At 36.0% G+C, this 19178-nt stretch overlaps 1 protein-coding gene across 1 annotated transcript in view; it reads right to left on the bottom strand.

Moving 5' to 3' along the window:
• Positions 1–19075, bottom strand: part of APPL1 (adaptor protein, phosphotyrosine interacting with PH domain and leucine zipper 1) — a 33426-nt gene extending 14351 nt beyond the window's left edge. Inside the window, exons 1-11 of the mRNA XM_019724191.3 lie at positions 18884–19075; positions 14065–14163; positions 12745–12804; positions 12150–12221; positions 9041–9128; positions 7565–7606; positions 6932–6990; positions 3865–4011; positions 2903–2985; positions 2001–2159; positions 1122–1310 (exon numbers count right to left, since the gene is read on the bottom strand). Coding sequence (XP_019579750.2) covers positions 1122–1310; positions 2001–2159; positions 2903–2985; positions 3865–4011; positions 6932–6990; positions 7565–7606; positions 9041–9128; positions 12150–12221; positions 12745–12804; positions 14065–14163; positions 18884–18937 — 1052 coding nt within the window. The 5' untranslated portion in view covers positions 18938–19075. The remainder of the gene's footprint in view (positions 1–1121; positions 1311–2000; positions 2160–2902; positions 2986–3864; positions 4012–6931; positions 6991–7564; positions 7607–9040; positions 9129–12149; positions 12222–12744; positions 12805–14064; positions 14164–18883) is intronic.
• Between the last annotated feature and the right edge of the window lie 103 nt (positions 19076–19178).

Genomic DNA, 19178 nt, shown 5'->3' with positions numbered 1-19178 from the left:
CACAGGGACTTCTAAAATCTAGTATGATAACTAACACACAGTAATTGGCATTCATTATGTTTATAGAAGGAATATGAAATTAAACAACCATTTTTATAAAACATAGTGAGCCATAACATCTGAATGTCCATAAATATAGGGGGGAAATGTCTTTTAGGGAACACAGAGCTGCTTCTGAACAAGAAAGATCAAAAACAGTATTTTAATTAAGTAGGGAAAAAAATTGCAGATAACTTAAACATACACCACTAGGAAAAATTTTAAATTATGATGTATATCCTTGTACACCAAATTATAGTGTAGCCATTAGAAAATGTTTTTAATAAGTGAATGCAGATCCAAATTATATATACAGTATTTCCTCAACTGTTTAAAAACTGTAATGAGAATAAAAACTGGAAGGCAATGGACCAGAAAGTTAATTGTTGCTGCTGGTTAATGAAATTTAGCTTTTTTTCATACTCCTTTTTATATGTTTCTGTGCTTTTCAAAAATTTGTTCTAAAGGCAACTCTATGGATTCTCATTTAATGCAAAGGGAATAGAAGTTTTTAAATGCAATACACACATTAATAGACTAAATAATTAATTTGATCAGAAATATTTAAGTAACATAAAAATAACATTATTGTTAGCACATACTACATGCTAGGTAATTACATATTAGATTTGTATTTTTCATGAATAGTTTACAAAGTAGGGATTATGACTCCCCCCTTTTACATATACAAAAATGGAACTCAGAAAAGGTTATATAATTTGTCTAAGACCACACAGTAAGTAGTGGATCCCGAATTTGAACTTTTTGACGCCAAAGTTGAGGCTCTTTCCACTAATTTGTGCTGCCTTCTCCACATCGTGCAGGATTTTCAGTGACCAATCTCAACATGAAATCATACGTCTTTACCATATGACCTTGTTTTGACAACCTCAAAATATTAAGGCATCATTTAACCAAGTCAGAAAGGAAAATTCAACTCATTTGTATAAGATTAAAAAGAAAATTATCTTAGTAAATATAATAAGACTAAAATATCAAAATGTCTGAAAGAAAAGGAATCAGCCTGCATTTCAATAGTTCAAAATATTACACATTTTATTAATGGTAGTAAAAATACTAACTTTTTTCCATCAAAAGAGGTGATCTGAAAACAGTACCGCCTGTCTTCACAGTCCACAGCCATCACTGAACAGTTGTCTATGTCCATGGCCAGGCCTCCTGCCACATCCCCACGGGCCTGACTCATTAAGTTTCCACCCTGAGTGAAGTAAAAATGTCTGTCCCAGGTAGATGACACCAAGCCTGTTTTACTAAATGAAGAAAGTACATTCATTCTTTAATAACATACATGAAATCTCATCATAAGCCAGACACAAGATAAAGTCCACCACAAAGAACCAGTTTGCAAAAAAGCACCAAGATGCCCAGAAAATACAAATATCAGTTTTTCAGGCTCTAAAATAAATTCACATATGCTGACCCACTTGTGTGAGTGGGAGTACAAGTACATATATTTCCAAAACAAGGCTGGAAATTATCAAATCGCAGCTGTTATAATAAAGTTCCATAAAATATAGGTCACCTTTTCAAGGGTGTAAATTCAAAAGAAAAGTATTTACTCCTAAGGTTAACTAGCTTTATCCTATCTTCAGGTAAAAACTAAAATTTGACTCGATGGTGTAATGACATATATTCTAAAGTATGATAAGTGACATCTGATAGCATTCACATTATGTTGGATTTATGTAGTCTCAAATTGGTTTCACTTTTAAATAATTCTAAATTGTTTGATTAATATCTAAACAGAATTTTACTTTTGAAAATTATTCACGTGCCCATCTGTCAAAAAAATTCACATGAATACTAATACCACTAACTAAAAAGATTCAACCTTTAGTAAAATCAAAACAATTTGGTAGACAATACCAATTATATATTATATTCACTTGCTGCTACCTTCGATGATACACAATATATGAAAATAACAATTGTTTTCTTACTTCCTAGCATTTAGGTATCCAGCCTTTCGGGTTAAGTTTCGATTAACAGGAAATTTCGTGGGATCTGGGTCAGGCACATATAAAGGGTCACTGGCTACTTCCAAATCCTCTATTGTTTGCTGCATGGTCTCTACATCACTGTCCATTTCCCTGCGAACACTAATATAGAGAACAGGTTATTTACTAACAACCACAATAGCTTATTTACTTACCAATAACATTTATCTGTGTATGTTCTGTATATATTTTCCTAGAGAGAGCAGCAGTGGCATGGGTGGTTAAAGTAATAGGAACATGTTATAAAACACCTTTAAATTTTATTTGAAACTTAAGATATCCTGGAAACAATACTAAATTCAAAAACTAATGAAGCCACACTGAATGAATGACTTTAGAGGTATTTTCACACTGCTCTGTCCTGTGCCTTTAAAATTAACAGTCATTTTTGTCTCCCTCTCTATGTCTCAGATTGACCATGTCACTGCTCAGACTTTTGAACCTGATTAGAACTGCTTTCTCTCTCTCTGTAAGCTTTCATTGCTTGGAAAACAAGATTTGTTTAGTAATCTCCCATCTATCCCCCACATTTCAAATAACTGTGAAGATAGTTCACTTATGGGATAATTACTATTATGTGTTTGTTAGAGTCATACATAAAACCAAGTTTAGAATCAGTAAAATAACATCAGAAATGACACTGTTATGAAATTCAGAGTTCAGATTCTGTGGAAAAGATGGTGAAAAAACCAACAAGTGTCCATGAGCCATGCGAGAAACACTCTCATGGCAGAGAAAATAACCCCTCAGGAAATAAAATGGTAAATATTTTTAGATTATGGCATTTGCTGTTAACTTATCATTCACATAACTTCATTTTCAATTTTAAGGAAGAAAATACTTACTTCTGTACACTTGTTCCAATATTAGTTAAAAATTCTTCCAGTTGTTCATTGAGGTTTTCAGAACCCATCTTAAAGAAACTTATCTGAGGCAAGAGAGTGTAGGAGTGGGAAGGTGAACAACAGAAACATACACACACACAAACAGAATATTTTAACTGAATCATATAAATAAATTCTAATATACACAGTTAAGTAAAAAACAAAGGATTATTCCCAGCTATATAAAAATATGTTGTAGTTTACAATGACTTCTACTGGGCAAGAAGCCATTGAAGAAACTAAACTTAAATTTCACTGTATATCCTTTTATATATTAATACATGCATATGGTAAGCAATTTTTTTAATTGGAAAATAAATTTTAAAATATTTCAAGTAAGTCATATGGATAAACAATTTCATGTTTAATACAAAGATAAAAAAGTTTTATATCTGATAAATAATAAATATATGTGTTTGAAGGAATATTCAAATCTCTTTAAACTCTTGATTTTTAGGGGACTGCCATCTCATCTTATATTACCTAAATGTAATTTTCTAGCATCCTTCCTGATGCACACTTCTAAGGACACTTTGGTGTTCATCTATTATTTTTAACTCAGGAAGTATGCACGCAACATGAGATGAACTCAAAATTCTCTTTCAGATCTATTATGAAGCAAGATTGAGTGGAAGCTCCTGAAACAGCCGTAACTCCAGGATGCATTTAGCTTTCTATTCCCTGTCCCCAACTGTAATGGACAAGATCTAGATACAAGGTAAGTGCTTTCATGTACCCTAAAATAATTGAAGTCATCACCTGCAAGGAAAACCGTTCTCCTAAACACTTCCATGACTTTTTAAAATACAGACACAAATATGTATTTTAACCTTAGTTTGTAATATCCTTATATTTGACATAAATACCATACTTAAATGAAGTTTTTAGGGCAGTTATAATCCAAAACCCAGTATAGTACTCACCTGAGCTTGCATGTACCCAAGTAAAGGTTCTAATAGGGCTATTTTCTTTTTGTATTGAAGAGTATTTAATGCACAAAAATAATGCATCATGGTCTGGTGTTGTTTTTTCCTGGAAGTGTAGACATCTTCTGTTACTTCATACTTCACCTTTAAATGAAAAGATTAAAAACACTATTATTTATTTAATTTTGAATTATCTTTAGTAGTGACTGTGAGGAAGAACCTACCCAAAGAAAAAGGTATGTAACAGCAATTGTGCATAGCTTTCTTATTGTCTTAGATATTAGAAATCCTGGAGACTTCCGGTCAAGATGGCAGAGTAGGTGAACCCTATGCTCGCCTCCTCCCACAAAATTACATGCAAGTTACAGAACAACCAGTCTTGAGAACAAACTGAAGAATAGCTGAACAGAACTCCTATAACTAAGGATATAAAAAAGCCATGCAGTGACTGGTCAGAGGGGCAGACTCAAAACGGGCTGGTCCCACACCCATGTGTGGCAGTTAAGAAACAAGAGAGACATCTCAAGTGCAGAGGTTCCCCCTGGGGAGTGAGGGGCCCCAGCCCCACTTCAGGCTTCCCAGCCCAGACCACCAGTGGTGGAAAGAGGACTCCCCACAACATCTGGCTGTGAAAATCAGCGAGAATTCTGCCTGAGTGAGATGGAGGGCTACTGGAATCCCAGGTGTTCCTTAAAGGGTCCACACACAGACTCACTTGTGACAGACTCACGCACTCTGAGCTCCAGCACTGGGGCAGCAGCTTGAAGAGTGCCAGGGACATACGGGGAAGAACTGAACTGTCTGGCTTCAGGGTAAAGGCTGGAGGGGCAGCTCTCTCTAGGACTAAACTCCTGACAGGTGCCATTGTTCCTTTGCTGAGCCCTCCCATACTGAGTTTATATTAACTACTGAGTTTTTCATATTAACTACTGAGTTTTTTTGATAAAGGCATAAAGGCTTGAAATTAAGTAACCAGTGTGTGACCTCAGGAGAATAAGTGGCAGAGCTGAGATTTGTCCTCAAGCAGTCTGACTCTGAGCCAGTGCTCTTAAAACTTTACAGTCTTCAGACTCTGCCATGTACTTCTGCAAAGGCTGTCTTTCTTCCAGGAATGCCCTCTCCCCAATCATCTTCAATGCAAATGTCATCTCTAAAAGTGGAACTTTTCTCGATTCACCAAAGTTCACTGCTACCCTCTGTGTGCTCTCTCAGCATTTTGTTAAGCCTTCTATTACGTTACTGCACATAACTCAGTATTAACCCATTATTCTCTTTATCCCTATACTCTGGCATCTAGTCCAGTCACATGTCTTCACACAGGAAGCCTTCAATAAATGTTTGTCCACTCCTTGAGGGCAGGAGTGGTGCCTACTCACACTGTTCCCCCATGGTACCAATATATAGTAGGTGCTCAATTAATTTTTTAAATGAAATTAAATTGGTTAAAAGAATGTTTTTTAAAATACTTTAACAGCCAGAGGCAATGTAAAATATACCAAAATTCATATATAGAGTCTTTAACTACTTCTCTAAGGCAAGGTAACAAGTAATGTACATCTCAAAATGTATGTATTTCATTACTATTTATAGCACCAAGTAATCGGTGAACTAAAATTAGACACGGAAAGATCTCTGTACTGAACTTTGTGAGAGAAACATTCCCTTTGTGTCACAGTAGTTATTGCCCAGTAAATCCTACCCAATCATGGATTCCCACAAGTGGTCACTCTGTCCCTACAAGCATCTGCAGCCTAGCCTACAGACACCAACTCCCAGGCACAGAAATCACCTGACACTCAAACATCTAGTGGAGGCCTACTCATCAAGCCTTAGAGTAGGTGCTAAAAGAGAAATGACCTTAAGGAGCATCCAGATGAACTTGGTAACATTCTGGTTTTTGTTCTTTATTCAAAAGCATTTCCCCTGGGGCCGGCCCGGTGGCTCAGGTGGTTAGAGCTCCATGCTCCTAACTCCGAAGGCTGCCGGTTCGATTCCCACATGGGCCAGTGGGCTCTCAACCACAAGGTTGCCAGTTCAATTCCTCGAGTCCCGCAAGGGATGGTGGGCAGTGCCCCCTGCAACTAAGATTGAACACGGCACCTTGAGCTGAGCTGCCTCCCGGATGGCTCAGTTCTTGGTTGGAGCGCGGGCTCTCAACCACAAGGTTGTCAGTTCAATTCCTCGACTCCCGCAAGGGATGGTGGGCAGCGCCCCCTGCAACTAAAATTGAACACGGCACCTTGAGCTGAGCTGCCGCTGAGCTCCCGGATGGCTCAGTTGGGTGGAGCATGTCCTGTCAACCACAAGGTTGCCGGTTCGACTCCCGCAAGGGATGGTGGGCTGTGCCCCCTGCAACTAGCAATGGCAACTGGACCTGGAGCTAAGCTGCGCCCTCCACAACTAAGACTGAAAGAACAACAACTTGAAGCTGAACAGAACCCTCCACAACTAAGATTGAAAGGACAACAACTTGACTTGGAGAAAAGTCCTGAAAGTGCACACTGTTCCCCAATAAAGTCCTGAAGAAAAAAAAAAAAGCATTTCTCCTCAAATATAGTGCAATAATTTTGGATGTCACTCCTTGAATATATACACATATATATAAATTTTTTTTTTCACTTTTTTCCTGTAAATGAGGAGGTCTTCATAACAGAATTTCACTGAATTATGTGCGCAACATTTCAACTTTTTAACTACTTTATCTCAGAAGACACTTTGGAATACATACATGGTCAAATAAAAACAACAAATGCAAAGTTATCAAAATACAAAGCAAAAGGTGGCAATGTTATATACGGGGCATCAGTTACATTTTTGGAATAGTTATGTTTACTTATAAAATTCTGTCAGCAGAAAAGTATTTTGTTTAAAGAGCCAATAACTAATAGTCTGATAATTAACAATTATTAGAAAGGCTTTGAAATAACTATAAGAAAAGATTAAACTAAGGGCAATACAGCAAAACATACAAAGTAAGTGCTGGCTACTATTTTTAAACAGGAAAAACTAGACCACATAATGAAAACAGTTGTTGTGATACTGAAGGAATAAGTATGTATCATACCTTGTCATTTTCCCTTTTTTTTGACAATCGGCTATATCTGTTAATTGCAGCATCATGATCTGGAAAACAGAAGTGACTATTAACAACACAATAGTACTTTGAAAAACTCATGCTGAGTTTTCACATGTGCATTAACTGGTCTTCACATGTGCATCTTTCAACAAATGTACTAAAGCAAGGTAAGAATTCCCTACTACATGATCACTCCAGCCAAATGTTCTCCTACCCAAATTTCCCCTAAAGTATGTTTCTAGTTATTAAATTGGTAAAAACATTTAATTCAAAGAAAACTAGAATCCACTAAAAGTTTTTAAAAGTATTTTTAGTACAAAAATAGCAAATGTTCATTAAAGAAAACTTGGAATATACAGGAAAACAAGGAAGGGAAAATACTATACTACCTCTTTGGGTATTATGAAGATAGCAAATCACAAGATTTGATTTGATAGCCTTTTAAATTTTTCTGTAGCATAAACTTAAATAACAATATTGATTTAAATAATATTCACTCAAAACTTTTAATTAGGTTAATTAGGTTTTTTTCAATTATTGCATAGAATCTGGCCACAGATTTGTGTTGATAAAGAAATGCATCGTTATAAGAAATAACTGTGTAAAGTATTAAAAGCTTACCATTACTCGCAATCTGAAACACTTCCTTTAATGTCAATATTTCTGGAAAAGTTCAAGAATAATTTCAGTGTAACATACTTATGAAATACCTTAAATTTTGTTTAGAAAACAGTAACTGACATTTGAGCTATAATTAAAACTCCAAATAATATTTCATACTTCAGCATTCAAAGTGAAAAAGTTATTCTGTGTTTCAGGGGGGTCTTCAGAACATTTACTATCATTAGCAACAGTTATATTTCCAGAAAATCTACTTGCTACAAATTAGTAATGTGACACATAAACAAACTTAAAACCACTACAAATGCTATGACATGCAAATATTCTCAGTACTAACATCTAACTTATTACGTAATTCATTTTTTGAGATTGACTCTAATAAGTTCAAATGCTGAATGAGAAACAAAGAACATTTTATTAATAAGATTATGACATTCAGTCCCCTAAGATTGAGAAAAGAGACCTTATTTCTTGACCCTGGAATGACCATTCTTGAAGATTACCACCACAAATATTAACTCCATCTCTGAAGTACATTCGTTTTTATTCCATGTATAATTTAAATATTTTACCATCCACTGACACATTAGTTCAATGTTTTATTCTTCTCCACATCCTATAAGAAAGTCTGGATAACTGTCTGAGGTTGTAAATTATGAGAAAGCAGAGCCAATTCTATAAAACTCTCATCTTATCACTGAATAATCCTAAATGGGGGGAAAAAAACTACCACAAACTACTAAGTTGTGGGTTGCTAAATGTGCCAGCACCCCCATTTCCTGCCACTCCAGCCCATAAACACACCTCCATCTCCTGTGCCACTGTCCCAGTTCAGGCCTTGGCCGTATCTCACTGAATTCTCACACCTTCCCAATCCCTTCTCCTAGACATCAAATCCACTCTATTCCACCCTCCAAAAACAAAGGTTTGTCTTTCCCTGCTTCTTGAAGACCTTGCTTATAAACTCAAGTTGAATGTCTTTAGCATGATCTAGATTTGTCTTCTGCCATCCCAACACATTCCACATTGCAGCCACACTGAAGTTCTTGTCATTCTCAAAACAAGCCATGTATTTCTACAGCCCATCCCTTTGTGCTTCCTCGTCCCTCTTATAGAATGACTTTTTTTCCTGGCAAATTCCTCCTCATTGTTCACTGCTCAGGTCACATCCTTGGTGAAGCCTTTCTGACACCCTCCTCTGAGCCCTCACAACACCTTGCTCATTCCCTAAATATAAGAGTATCATGATTATCTTTTTACCCTTCTCCGTCTCTAGGCTTTCTCAAGAGAAGTCTATCAGTATTCCTCGACATCTAGTCTAACATCTAGCAGGAGCTCTTATAAATGTTTAGTGACTAATTAAAGTAAAAGTGGCACAACCTGTATTTAGAAATGGTTACAATATAGAGTAATATGCATTTTACAGGCACTGATCTTCTAACAGCTAATGAAAGAGTATAAGCTGGACTTCAATACCTTTCAGATCTCTTTCTTTAAACTGGGAAATGGGGAACATCATGGCATCAGCGAGCTGCGTTGAAAGAACTGCATGACAAGAGCTAAGCTAGGAAAAGAAAAACCAAAACAGCCAAATAACTAACTATACAGAGATATTTAACCCATGATATATAAATTACACAAAACTAGTAAAAAGGCGTTGATACATTTTACATATGAGAACACAAAACATTATGTGATATAGTAAAAAATATTATAGTAAAAAAATTCCATTCAAAACTCTTAGGAGAAAACATAGGATGTGGCAATGGTTTCTCAGATATGACACCAAAAGCACAAGCAAAAAGAGAAAATATAAATTGAACTTCATCAAAATTAAAACTTGTGCATCAAAGGACACTATCAAGAAAGGAAAAAGATAATCCCCAGAATAGGAGAAAATATTTGCCAATCACATACTCGTATCTGATAAGAAACTTGTATGTAGAATAAAGAACTCTTAAATTCAGTAATAAGAGACAAACAACCCAATTTAAAAAATGGGCAAAGACCTAAACAGACACTTCATCAAAGATACACAAATGGCCAATTAGCACAGGAGAAGATGCTTGAGATCACCAGCCATCAGGAAAATGCACATCAGAACTATTATGAGATACCACTTGACACCCACTTAGATGGCTATAATAAAAATAAATGAAAACAAGTGTTGGTGAAAATGTGGAGAAACTGATACCCTCATACATAACTGGTGGGAATGTAAAATTGTGCAGAGGCTGTGGAAAACAATTTGGGGGTTTCTTAAAAAGTTAAACATAAAATTACCATATGACCCAGCAATCCCACTCCAGAGCATATACCCAAAACAACTGAAACTGGTGTTTTAAAAAAACCCAAAACAAAACAAAAAACCACATGAATGCTCAGAGTAGTACTACTCACACTAGCTAAACGGTGGAAAACAACCAAAATGTCCATCAACTGATAAATGGATAAATAAAGTGCAGTATATTCATATAATGGAATTTTATTCAGCAAAAAGAAGAAGTGAAACTCTGACATATGCTACAACCCTGAAAACATTATGCTAGGTGAAAGAAGACAGATGCAAACATCCACAAATTGTATGAGTCTATTTATATGAAATACCCCAAATAGGCAAATCCATACAAAGATTTATGGCTGCCAGGAGCTGAGGGGAGGGAGGAGTAGGGAGTGACGGCTTAATGGGCATAAGGTTTTCTTTGGCATGATGGTAAAAATGTTCTAGAACATCAATGGTGATGGCTGCACATTGCAAATGTACTAAATGTCACTAGTGGTAAACATTATATTATGTTTTCTTGTGGTATTTTACCACAAGAAAAAATTTCCTATAAATATTTCTTTATATCGATCTCCTGGGACAATATTTTGCTATAATGAATTATTAAAACATTTCAAAAAATTCCTTTTCCAGTTAAGAGACTAGAAAAGACAGAACTATCTAATGGCTCATGTGAAAAGAAGAGCTTTCACTGCACTAGTAGAGAACAGTTATGAACTCTCCAAACATCTCACTACCTCTTTTCCTCCTAACTTTTAGGTCTTTTTTTTTTTTTTAATTAAAGTTTATTGGGGTGACAACTGTTAGTAAGTTACATAGGTTTCAGGTGTACAATTCTGTAATACATCATCTATATATCATACTGTGTGTTCATTACCCAGTCAGTTCTCCTTTCATCACCATATATTAGACCCCATTTACCCTCTTCTACAACCCCCCTACCCCCTGGTAACCACTAAACTATTGTCTATGTCTATAAGTTTTTGTTTCTTCATTTGTTTGTCTTGTTCTTTTGTTGTTTTCAGTTTTATATCCCACATAAGAGTGAAGTCATATGGTTCTCTTATTTTTTTTGTCTGACTTATTTTGCTTAGCATTATAATCTCAAGATCCATCCATGTTGTTGCAAATGGTACTATTTCATCTTTTCTTATGGCAAATAGTATTCCATTGTGTATATATATATACTACAACTTCTTTATCCATTTATCTATCAAAGGACATTTTGGTTGTTTTCATGTCTTGGCCACCGTAAATAAAACTGCAATGAACATCGGAATACATATGTCTTTATGGATAAATGTTTTGAGATTTTTGGGGTAGATACCCAGGAGAGGGATTGCTGGGTCATATGGTAATTCTATTCGTAGTTTTTTGAGGAACCTCCACACTGCCTTCCATAGCGGCTACACCAGTCTGCATTCCCACCAACAGTGTATGAGGGTTCTTTTTTCTCCACAGCCTCTCCAGCACTTGTTACTATTTGTCTTGTTGATGATAGCCATTCTGACTGGGGTGAGGTGATATCTCATTATGGTTTTTATTTGCATTTCTCTGATGATTAGTGATGTTGAGCATTTTTTCATATGTCTATTGGCCATTTGTATGTCCTCTTTGGAGAGACATTTGGAGAAATGTCTCTTCAGGTCCTCTGCCCATTTTTCAATTGGATTGTTGGGTTTTTTGTTGTTGAGTTGTATGAGTTCCTTATATATTTTGGATATTAGCCCCTTATCGAAGGCGTTGTTTGCAAAAATCTGCTCCCATACGGTTGGTTGCCTCTTTATTTTGTTGATGGTTTCTTTTGCTGTGAAGAAGCTTTTTAGTTTGATACAGTCCCATTCGTTTATTCTAGGTTATTTTTTTAATGATTTGTTCTGATGACTGGTTGGAGAAATTAAAGGTTGGTATTGGCTATTTGGGATGGAAGTATTAATGAACTGAATGGTTAAAATGTTGCTTGATGGCCAAAGGGAGAAACCATAAAGAGCTTAAGTATAGATCACAGTTTAACTCTTCTATCCCTGCCTACATCAAATAACACAATGAAAGACTGAATGTTACATGGACTAAGAGAGCATATCTATGTATGTTTATTCCTGGAAAACTTGTTTCAATCAGACAAAGTATTGCTTTTACCAGACAGACACCAAGATGTGGAAATAAGGTCCTTCTTAAATAGTAATATTTTATTAATAGAGACTTACTCATATAATCATAAACGTTCCCAATAAAAACTAAAGAACTAGAGTAACTTAATTATAATACCACTTATTCAAGCAAAATAAAATAAGCAGTTACCTCATCTATAACTTTTGAAAACTGTTGCAAAGTGGAGCTCATAACTTCATCATCACCCCCCAGTGGAAAATGCTAAAAAGTGAGACACAGAGATGATACAATGGGCCAGTGCGACACGTCTTTTGTAAATGACATAATAATTTACATTTTTAAATAACTTCAGAAAACTCCTAAAATTTTGATAAGCTCTAAAAATATCATTTTAATAAAATAGTATAATTCATATAACTAGTAAACATTAATGAAAATGTTTGCAAAGCAACCAATTAATATGGTGTATAGGAAGGTATACCATACTAGAAGTTCAAAGATTTGATGTTTTGCTCTAATTTCTCTAATAACCAGCTTTGTAACTTAAGTAAGCATTAGTTTCTTTTGTATAAATAAGAGAGGTAAATTAGATAACCTCTGTATCTAACATTAAATCATTAAAATTAGATATAAGTGCTATAATAGAATTTCAATAGCATATCAAAATTACCTTCTGTGGATTCAAAAAACCTTAGGATTCTTGATGAGAAATTCTGTGTATATAGGTATACATAATATCACTGCATGTTTTAAATTATGCTTTTAAAATTCTCATAAATGGTACCTGTTTTTCATATTCTTTTAAAAGTTTTGAAGTCAGGTGTGTTGCTGCACTTAATTCATTCTACAGGAAAAGATTAATTCAAATTAACACAATATTACTGATAAGAAAAAAGTTTTAGTTGAAAATACCTACATCACTTTTATCACTAAACAAAAATACTGAATCTGTTCTCTAAACCCCTCATTAAATCACTGGAAAGGGAACTACCAGTAAAGCACTTTAAAGGGAAACTCAAACCATGAAATATACACCATCAAAGAATTCAGCAGTGTTTCAGGTATGTGCTTTTTTTAACTAATAAAATCTAAGCATTAAATTAAATACTGTTAAAACTTTAAAGCTAGAAGTAACCTGTACATATCTTAGAAAAATCTTAAAAGAGTCTAAACTGAAGACTGATTATCCCTCTCTAGATGCTGTTAATGGACCATGATAAGCATTTTACTAATAATAACATACAACCAAAATGTGATCAACCTAATCATAAAATATAGCAACATAGCCATGTGAAGGAAATACATTTTAATTTAAAGGGTTGCTTTTTTTCAGTGATGAATATAATGACAAAAATAACATTTCTTTTACATATTAATCTCTGAGGTCAGAAACCAAATCTTGACAGACCTATCACAGGAAAACAAATAAAAAGCTATCACAACTTTTAAGTACTTAAGGAAAATTCCATAAAGGAGAGAAAATTTAGAAGGGGAAAATGATGAAACATGTACACTTAATTAATCCCAAAGAAAGGTTATTATAAAACCCAGGTTGTTGTTAAGGCTTATAATTAAGTTACATAAACATACCCTCAAATCTTATTCTTGTTCAACAACAAAAAATCTAATCACACCTATCTTCTTAAATTCACCTTTTGTGCCCCAGAACTACATCTAATTTTTATTATCTTCTACTAACTAGATAGAGGCAAACTATTTTTCAAATCCTCCACTCAAAAAGGGGTATATTCCATAAGATTAAAAGCATGATTAGGGAAAATATGGGTGACAATATGGGGTTTTGGTCAAACATTAGGCAAAGATCACTATTAGTAAGCTTTAATCAGAAAGCCCTCACTGGGTTTGGGTAAGAGAGGCAGATGCTTCAATCTTCATCACTTTTACAATACTAGGAACTATACATTAGTAATTGAAATGTGAGCTCTGTAATACAAAATACTTAATGTTCTTTCATCAATTCAACAAATATTTATTACTATGAGCCCCAGATAGGACTAGGCACCAGGAAAGACACTCTCTCTGTCCTCATGGGCCTAAAGATTAATTTTTAAATAACATTTCAGTCAGCCTTTATGCTTTTTACCTGTGCATCATAAATCCGATGCATAGCTTGATATAACTGGTTCATATAGTTGGAAATAGCTGTAGCATCTTCTTCAAATACACCCAGTAAAGATCTTGTCTATATAAAACAAAAGCAGTAAGTTTATGTTAAGCATTATATAATTCAGATGGAATTTTTTTTTCTAAAGGAAAAATCCTAGGATATTAGAGCTGTAATTATTCTAAATTTTAATCTATTTTCTCTCTTTTGATAGCAATGACAAGATATCAGGATTTTTGTTCTTAATTTCACTTCATTAAAACAGGGATTTTCCAAATACATCACACAAATTTTAGAAGGAAAAACAAAGGTCTATTTTTATGAATTAAAAAGTCTGTAATTAAACTAAGAACAAATCAACAGAAATGTTCAAGTCTAAATTAACATATTCCATGTGTATTTTAAATGTCTTATTTCAGAATAACTTAGCATGATTATTTCTTTTTCTCCATGGTAACTTCTAGTAGTGACACAGCTCTCCCCATCCTAATCCAAACTAGTACCATAGTGCTCTTCCCCAACATGGCCTATAAAATGTTAAGTGTGGTTCTTCTGAGTGCAAAATTTGGGGTTATTTTTTCTTCTTACATTTCTATATTGTTAGGCTTTTTTTTTTTTTTTTAATGAGCATGTAAAAATTATCTTAAGGGGAAAAAAACTTGTAATGTTAAGACTGTCAATAAAAAAGATGCACAGGTAAAAATATGCCTCAATCTTAAAAGCTAATTTTTAAAAATCAACTTACTCCTTAGCTTCCTCTTTTGAAAAGAGGAAGCTAAGTCAATATGGTTTAAAAAAAAAATAAAAAGCACAAATTCTTTATGCCAGTATATGAAATCCATGTTCTCAGTTCCCTACTTCCGATGCCCCAGAGATTTAGATCTGACAGAATCTTTTAATTTTAGCTCTAGTGTCCCACTCCCATTCCCCAGTGTTATCTTAAGACATGAAAAAGAAAGCATCAAGAAATCTTGTTTGGCTAGTGCCATTCTTAAGAAAAATCTGCCATTTAGTTTTATTTTTTCCCCAAAAAATTATCATTCTAATTTAAAGATTACGTTTATGCAAAAACCTATAGTGGAATTAAATTCAAAAGATCTTAAATTAAACAGGATTGAAACAGGTTCCCTATTTAAAACTAATAATAGCAAGTTCAATACTGTATAATGACTGTTTCAAGTTAGCAACTTACAAAAATACAATCAATGTAGAACCATCTCATTGAATCTATGATGGCATCCACTGTGAGCTTCACCATTTTTATACTAATAAAACAAACCAAACAATGCTAGCAATTAAGCAATGATCTAAGGTTTTCTTAGGTCTTAAACTTTTTACTTTAAATGTATGGAAACAGACCTCGATAGAATTTTATATGTAAAGTTCATATAAACATAAAAATGAAAACCCAAGAAGTATAAATTTAACATAATCCTAGAATTTCTTCAGAGTTCAATTTTTATGAGTCACTTTTTCATACAAGAGTCATCAATATCCATGTTTTCTCATCCAATATTATTCTGTACCATGAGGTGACAAATATTTCTTAAAAGTGCTCCACTTCTGTCACCAATATTTTCTTATGAACCATTGCCATTAGATACCCATTCAGCAAGTTTTGATGGTGGCACTTGCTTCACTTCACCAGGTGTCAAAGGAACATTTTCAGACAAGAAACAGGGCTGATAATCCTTCAAGTAGTTGTTAAATTGATTTGTTGGCCAGAACACTGAGTTGCACTTGGTCAGTCATGCCACTAGGAGAAAGAACCAAGAGTGTATATTTCAGGCAGCTACAAGTAGAACACCAGCAACTGTAAGGGACATCTCAGTGACAGACAGAGACGTTTAAAATGTGGGGGGGAAAAGTGTGTGTCATAATCTATGAGTATTTCATATTATGCCAAAGAAAGAAGCCTCCATTTGGGATTGGAGTTTGTCTTCCCAGTTCTAGCATGGATGAAGTATTGATATTTGTCTACACATAAAATCACTTATTCTTTTAAAGGTCATATCTGCTCCTACTAATTAGGAAGTTTCATTTTGGTTCTGATTTTCAAAACAATATATAAGCACGGACAAAGTATCTAGTGTAGTCTTAAGATTTTTTTGCCTCAACAAATGATCGTATGCAGAATGGTGTGGTTTGGGCAAGATAATTTTAAACAGGTTTATATTTGATCAGCTGGATTTGAACTTGCAAATTCCCCCCTATTTTAATACTTAGTTACTATAAATCAAAACTGAAAAAGGATTACTGGAATTCAGGATACTTTTTCATGACTCTCAGGCTCTAACGTTTTTACACAGGCTATATAAAAATGATTAGGATCAGAAAAAAAAAAACTATTAGGATCAAATGATCTAATAAAAATTCATGTATATCAAGAGCTTTAAAAGTTTCCATATTCTTTGTTACTTGACTTCTTGGACTCTATCCTAAACAGTCCAAACGAGAACAAATACTTGTGCCCAAAAGCATGAATCTCAACCCTATATATAAAAGCAAAATTTGGGGAAAATTCTAAGTCAATAGGACAACTGTTAAGTCAGTTAAGGAAATATGCAGCCTTTAAATTCTTTTATTCAGAATGTAGTAATAACCTGTGAAGATATTTAAGCTATAACATGAAGTTAAAGCCAAATAAAAATTGGGTGCACAATGTAATCTCAATTACTTTAAAATGTGTAGGAGGAAAAAAAACTGGAAAAAGAAAGCAAACTGTAAACAGGGTTTGCTGCTGGATGCATGGCTGGTAACTGTGCTTTCCTTTCTATGCTTCCAATTTTTCTGAAGCAAATTATTTTTATAATCAGGTACAAGAATAAAAACACTTACTATCCATAACAGCTGTGGTTCTGAGGAGTGACTTGCCCTAAAGCAGAAGAGACTAAGTAGCAGTAAAGATTAAAACCCTTATATCCTCACAAAGTGATAATCCCCATCCCCCAATCTACACCTGAAACTACTTTAAAAAAATAAAACAAAATTTGGGAAAAAATTTTTTAAAAGCTTGAAAAAAATAAACATAAAATAAAACCCTTATATCCTGAGTCCCAGATCCAGGGCTTTCCATACTGCCACAGGTTCTCCCTGGGAATTACTGCCAAGTGTCTTCCCTTTCTAAATCCCAGTTGTCCCCAACTAATTTTCCCAAATAAAATATTGTCTACTCAAAATTACTACTTCCAGAAATTGCAGTATCAATGTGGCTATTTCATTAAAAACCACAGTAATGCTACTACGGCACATGGCTTGTAAAAAAGAAAAAAAGAAAGGAAAAACTAATGCTCACGTTGTAAACTAATTGTGTGAAAAGTTCAAGAAATTATATGAGTCAAGAGATTATGTCCTCCTCACAAGTCATGGCTAGGGCACTGTACAACCCATTTTGAGCTGTGTATAGTCTTTATGGGCTATAAAAACAAGGCCAGGTAAGAGAAGAAAGGTAAGGCAACCTACTGAATCTTAGATAATAGAAAAAAGAACAACGTGCACCTGACTAATAAATACATCCCACAAACTTCTGCAAAACGTTTGAAACACATATAACTTGTAACTTTATACCAAAAAATCATTAAGAATTCGAACTGGCAATTTTGGTAGTCAAGCCAAGATGTGGGTTTCTCTTTGTGTCAGTATAGGCTGATAAGAGTACATTACCAGCAGGCAACTGCTTTGTGAAGATAACTTTCAGCATGAAAAAAACAAATCAATTCCACAATCAGAGCCCAATTTCAACTTGGCAATTGAAATTGGCACAAAATCCATGGCAGACGTGCCACCCAGGAAAGAGGGACCTTGCCAGCCCCTTCCTCTTGTTCTTTTGGGGCCATATTAAACTATCAAGACACATGAAATACATGCAACTGTAGTTCTAAATGAACATTTCAGAACATTTTCTTCATTCTAAGCGGTAGCCAACCAGCAACATGGTCTTAAATCTTAGATTATTGTGTAAGACTTAAGGATGAAGTTTCTTTATGCGAGTTACAGCCCCACCAGGTTTTTAATATAGCTGGTTTCATTCTTCAGTACTAAAAATATTACAAATGGTTATGTTTTCCTAGATTGTTTTAAGGTAAAGCAATCACATCAGCATTATCCCCAACGCACAAAACACAGAACACAGGGCTTTTATTTTGATGAGTTTATTAGGGCTAAGTCTGCAAGGAGCGGTGCGGCAGTGGTGCAGCCGCGAAGGCGCCGTCCCACGCCGAGCAGAGCTCGAGTGACAGCGGCTACAATCACCGACGCAATACTGGACACACTCCGCGAGGAGGCTCCAAGATCCAAGACGGGCTTCGCCGATGACTCTCCACACGGGCAAATGAACAGTTTTTCAGCATCTCCCTAAGAAAACTATCCATTTTCTTCCTTAGCTTGCTCAGAAATATCTAAGTAAGTCTACTGGGTTCTTTCTCCTGCATTTTTTCCGAAGAGGTTTTCGGGAAGAAAATTACAGGATCGGGCTTTACCACCTCACATCAAGGCGATAAAAACACACCTCTTGTCAAATAAAAGGCAGCCCGGTGCGCTTACGTGACCGCCGGGCACACGAGGGAAGGCGACGGCGGCTCGGTCGCCGCCCGCCGACGTCGCACACCCAGCGCGCAGCTCTCGGCCTAGCGGCGCAGGCCCACGCGGGCCGCGGGCGAGCGACCTGGCCTCCGCGGCTCCCGGCGCGGCCCGCGAAGAGAGGGAGCATTGGGCGGCGGCGCCCACCTGGGCCGGGGCGGGCACCTGCGGCCAGGGCGGCGCCAGGCCTGTGATCGGCCCACCGCCGCCCGCACCTCACCTGCGGGCTGTCCTCCAGCGTCTCCTCGATGGGCAGCTTGTCGATCCCCGGCATCGTGGCAGAGGGAGGGCGGCGGCAGGAGATGCGGAGGCTTCCCACAGCTCTCCACGCCGACCCGCCCGCAGCAGCTAACCCCCACCCACCCTCAATCGCAGGCGCTGCAGCCTTCCCTGTCCGCTCCGCCCTCGCCAGGCGCTAAGCAGCCAGGCGGGAAATCCCGCCCCCTCAGCCTCCCTGCCCCGCCTCCCGGCGCGCTCGTTGGCGCGCTGCGACGCCCGTCAGCGTGGTGGGACTG

Source organism: Rhinolophus sinicus, chromosome 5 (assembly GCF_057876585.1).
Source record: "Rhinolophus sinicus isolate RSI-liver-muscle chromosome 5, RSI-T2T, whole genome shotgun sequence".
NCBI lineage: Eukaryota > Metazoa > Chordata > Mammalia > Chiroptera > Rhinolophidae > Rhinolophus > Rhinolophus sinicus.
This window is presented reverse-complemented; position numbering and strand designations above follow the sequence as displayed.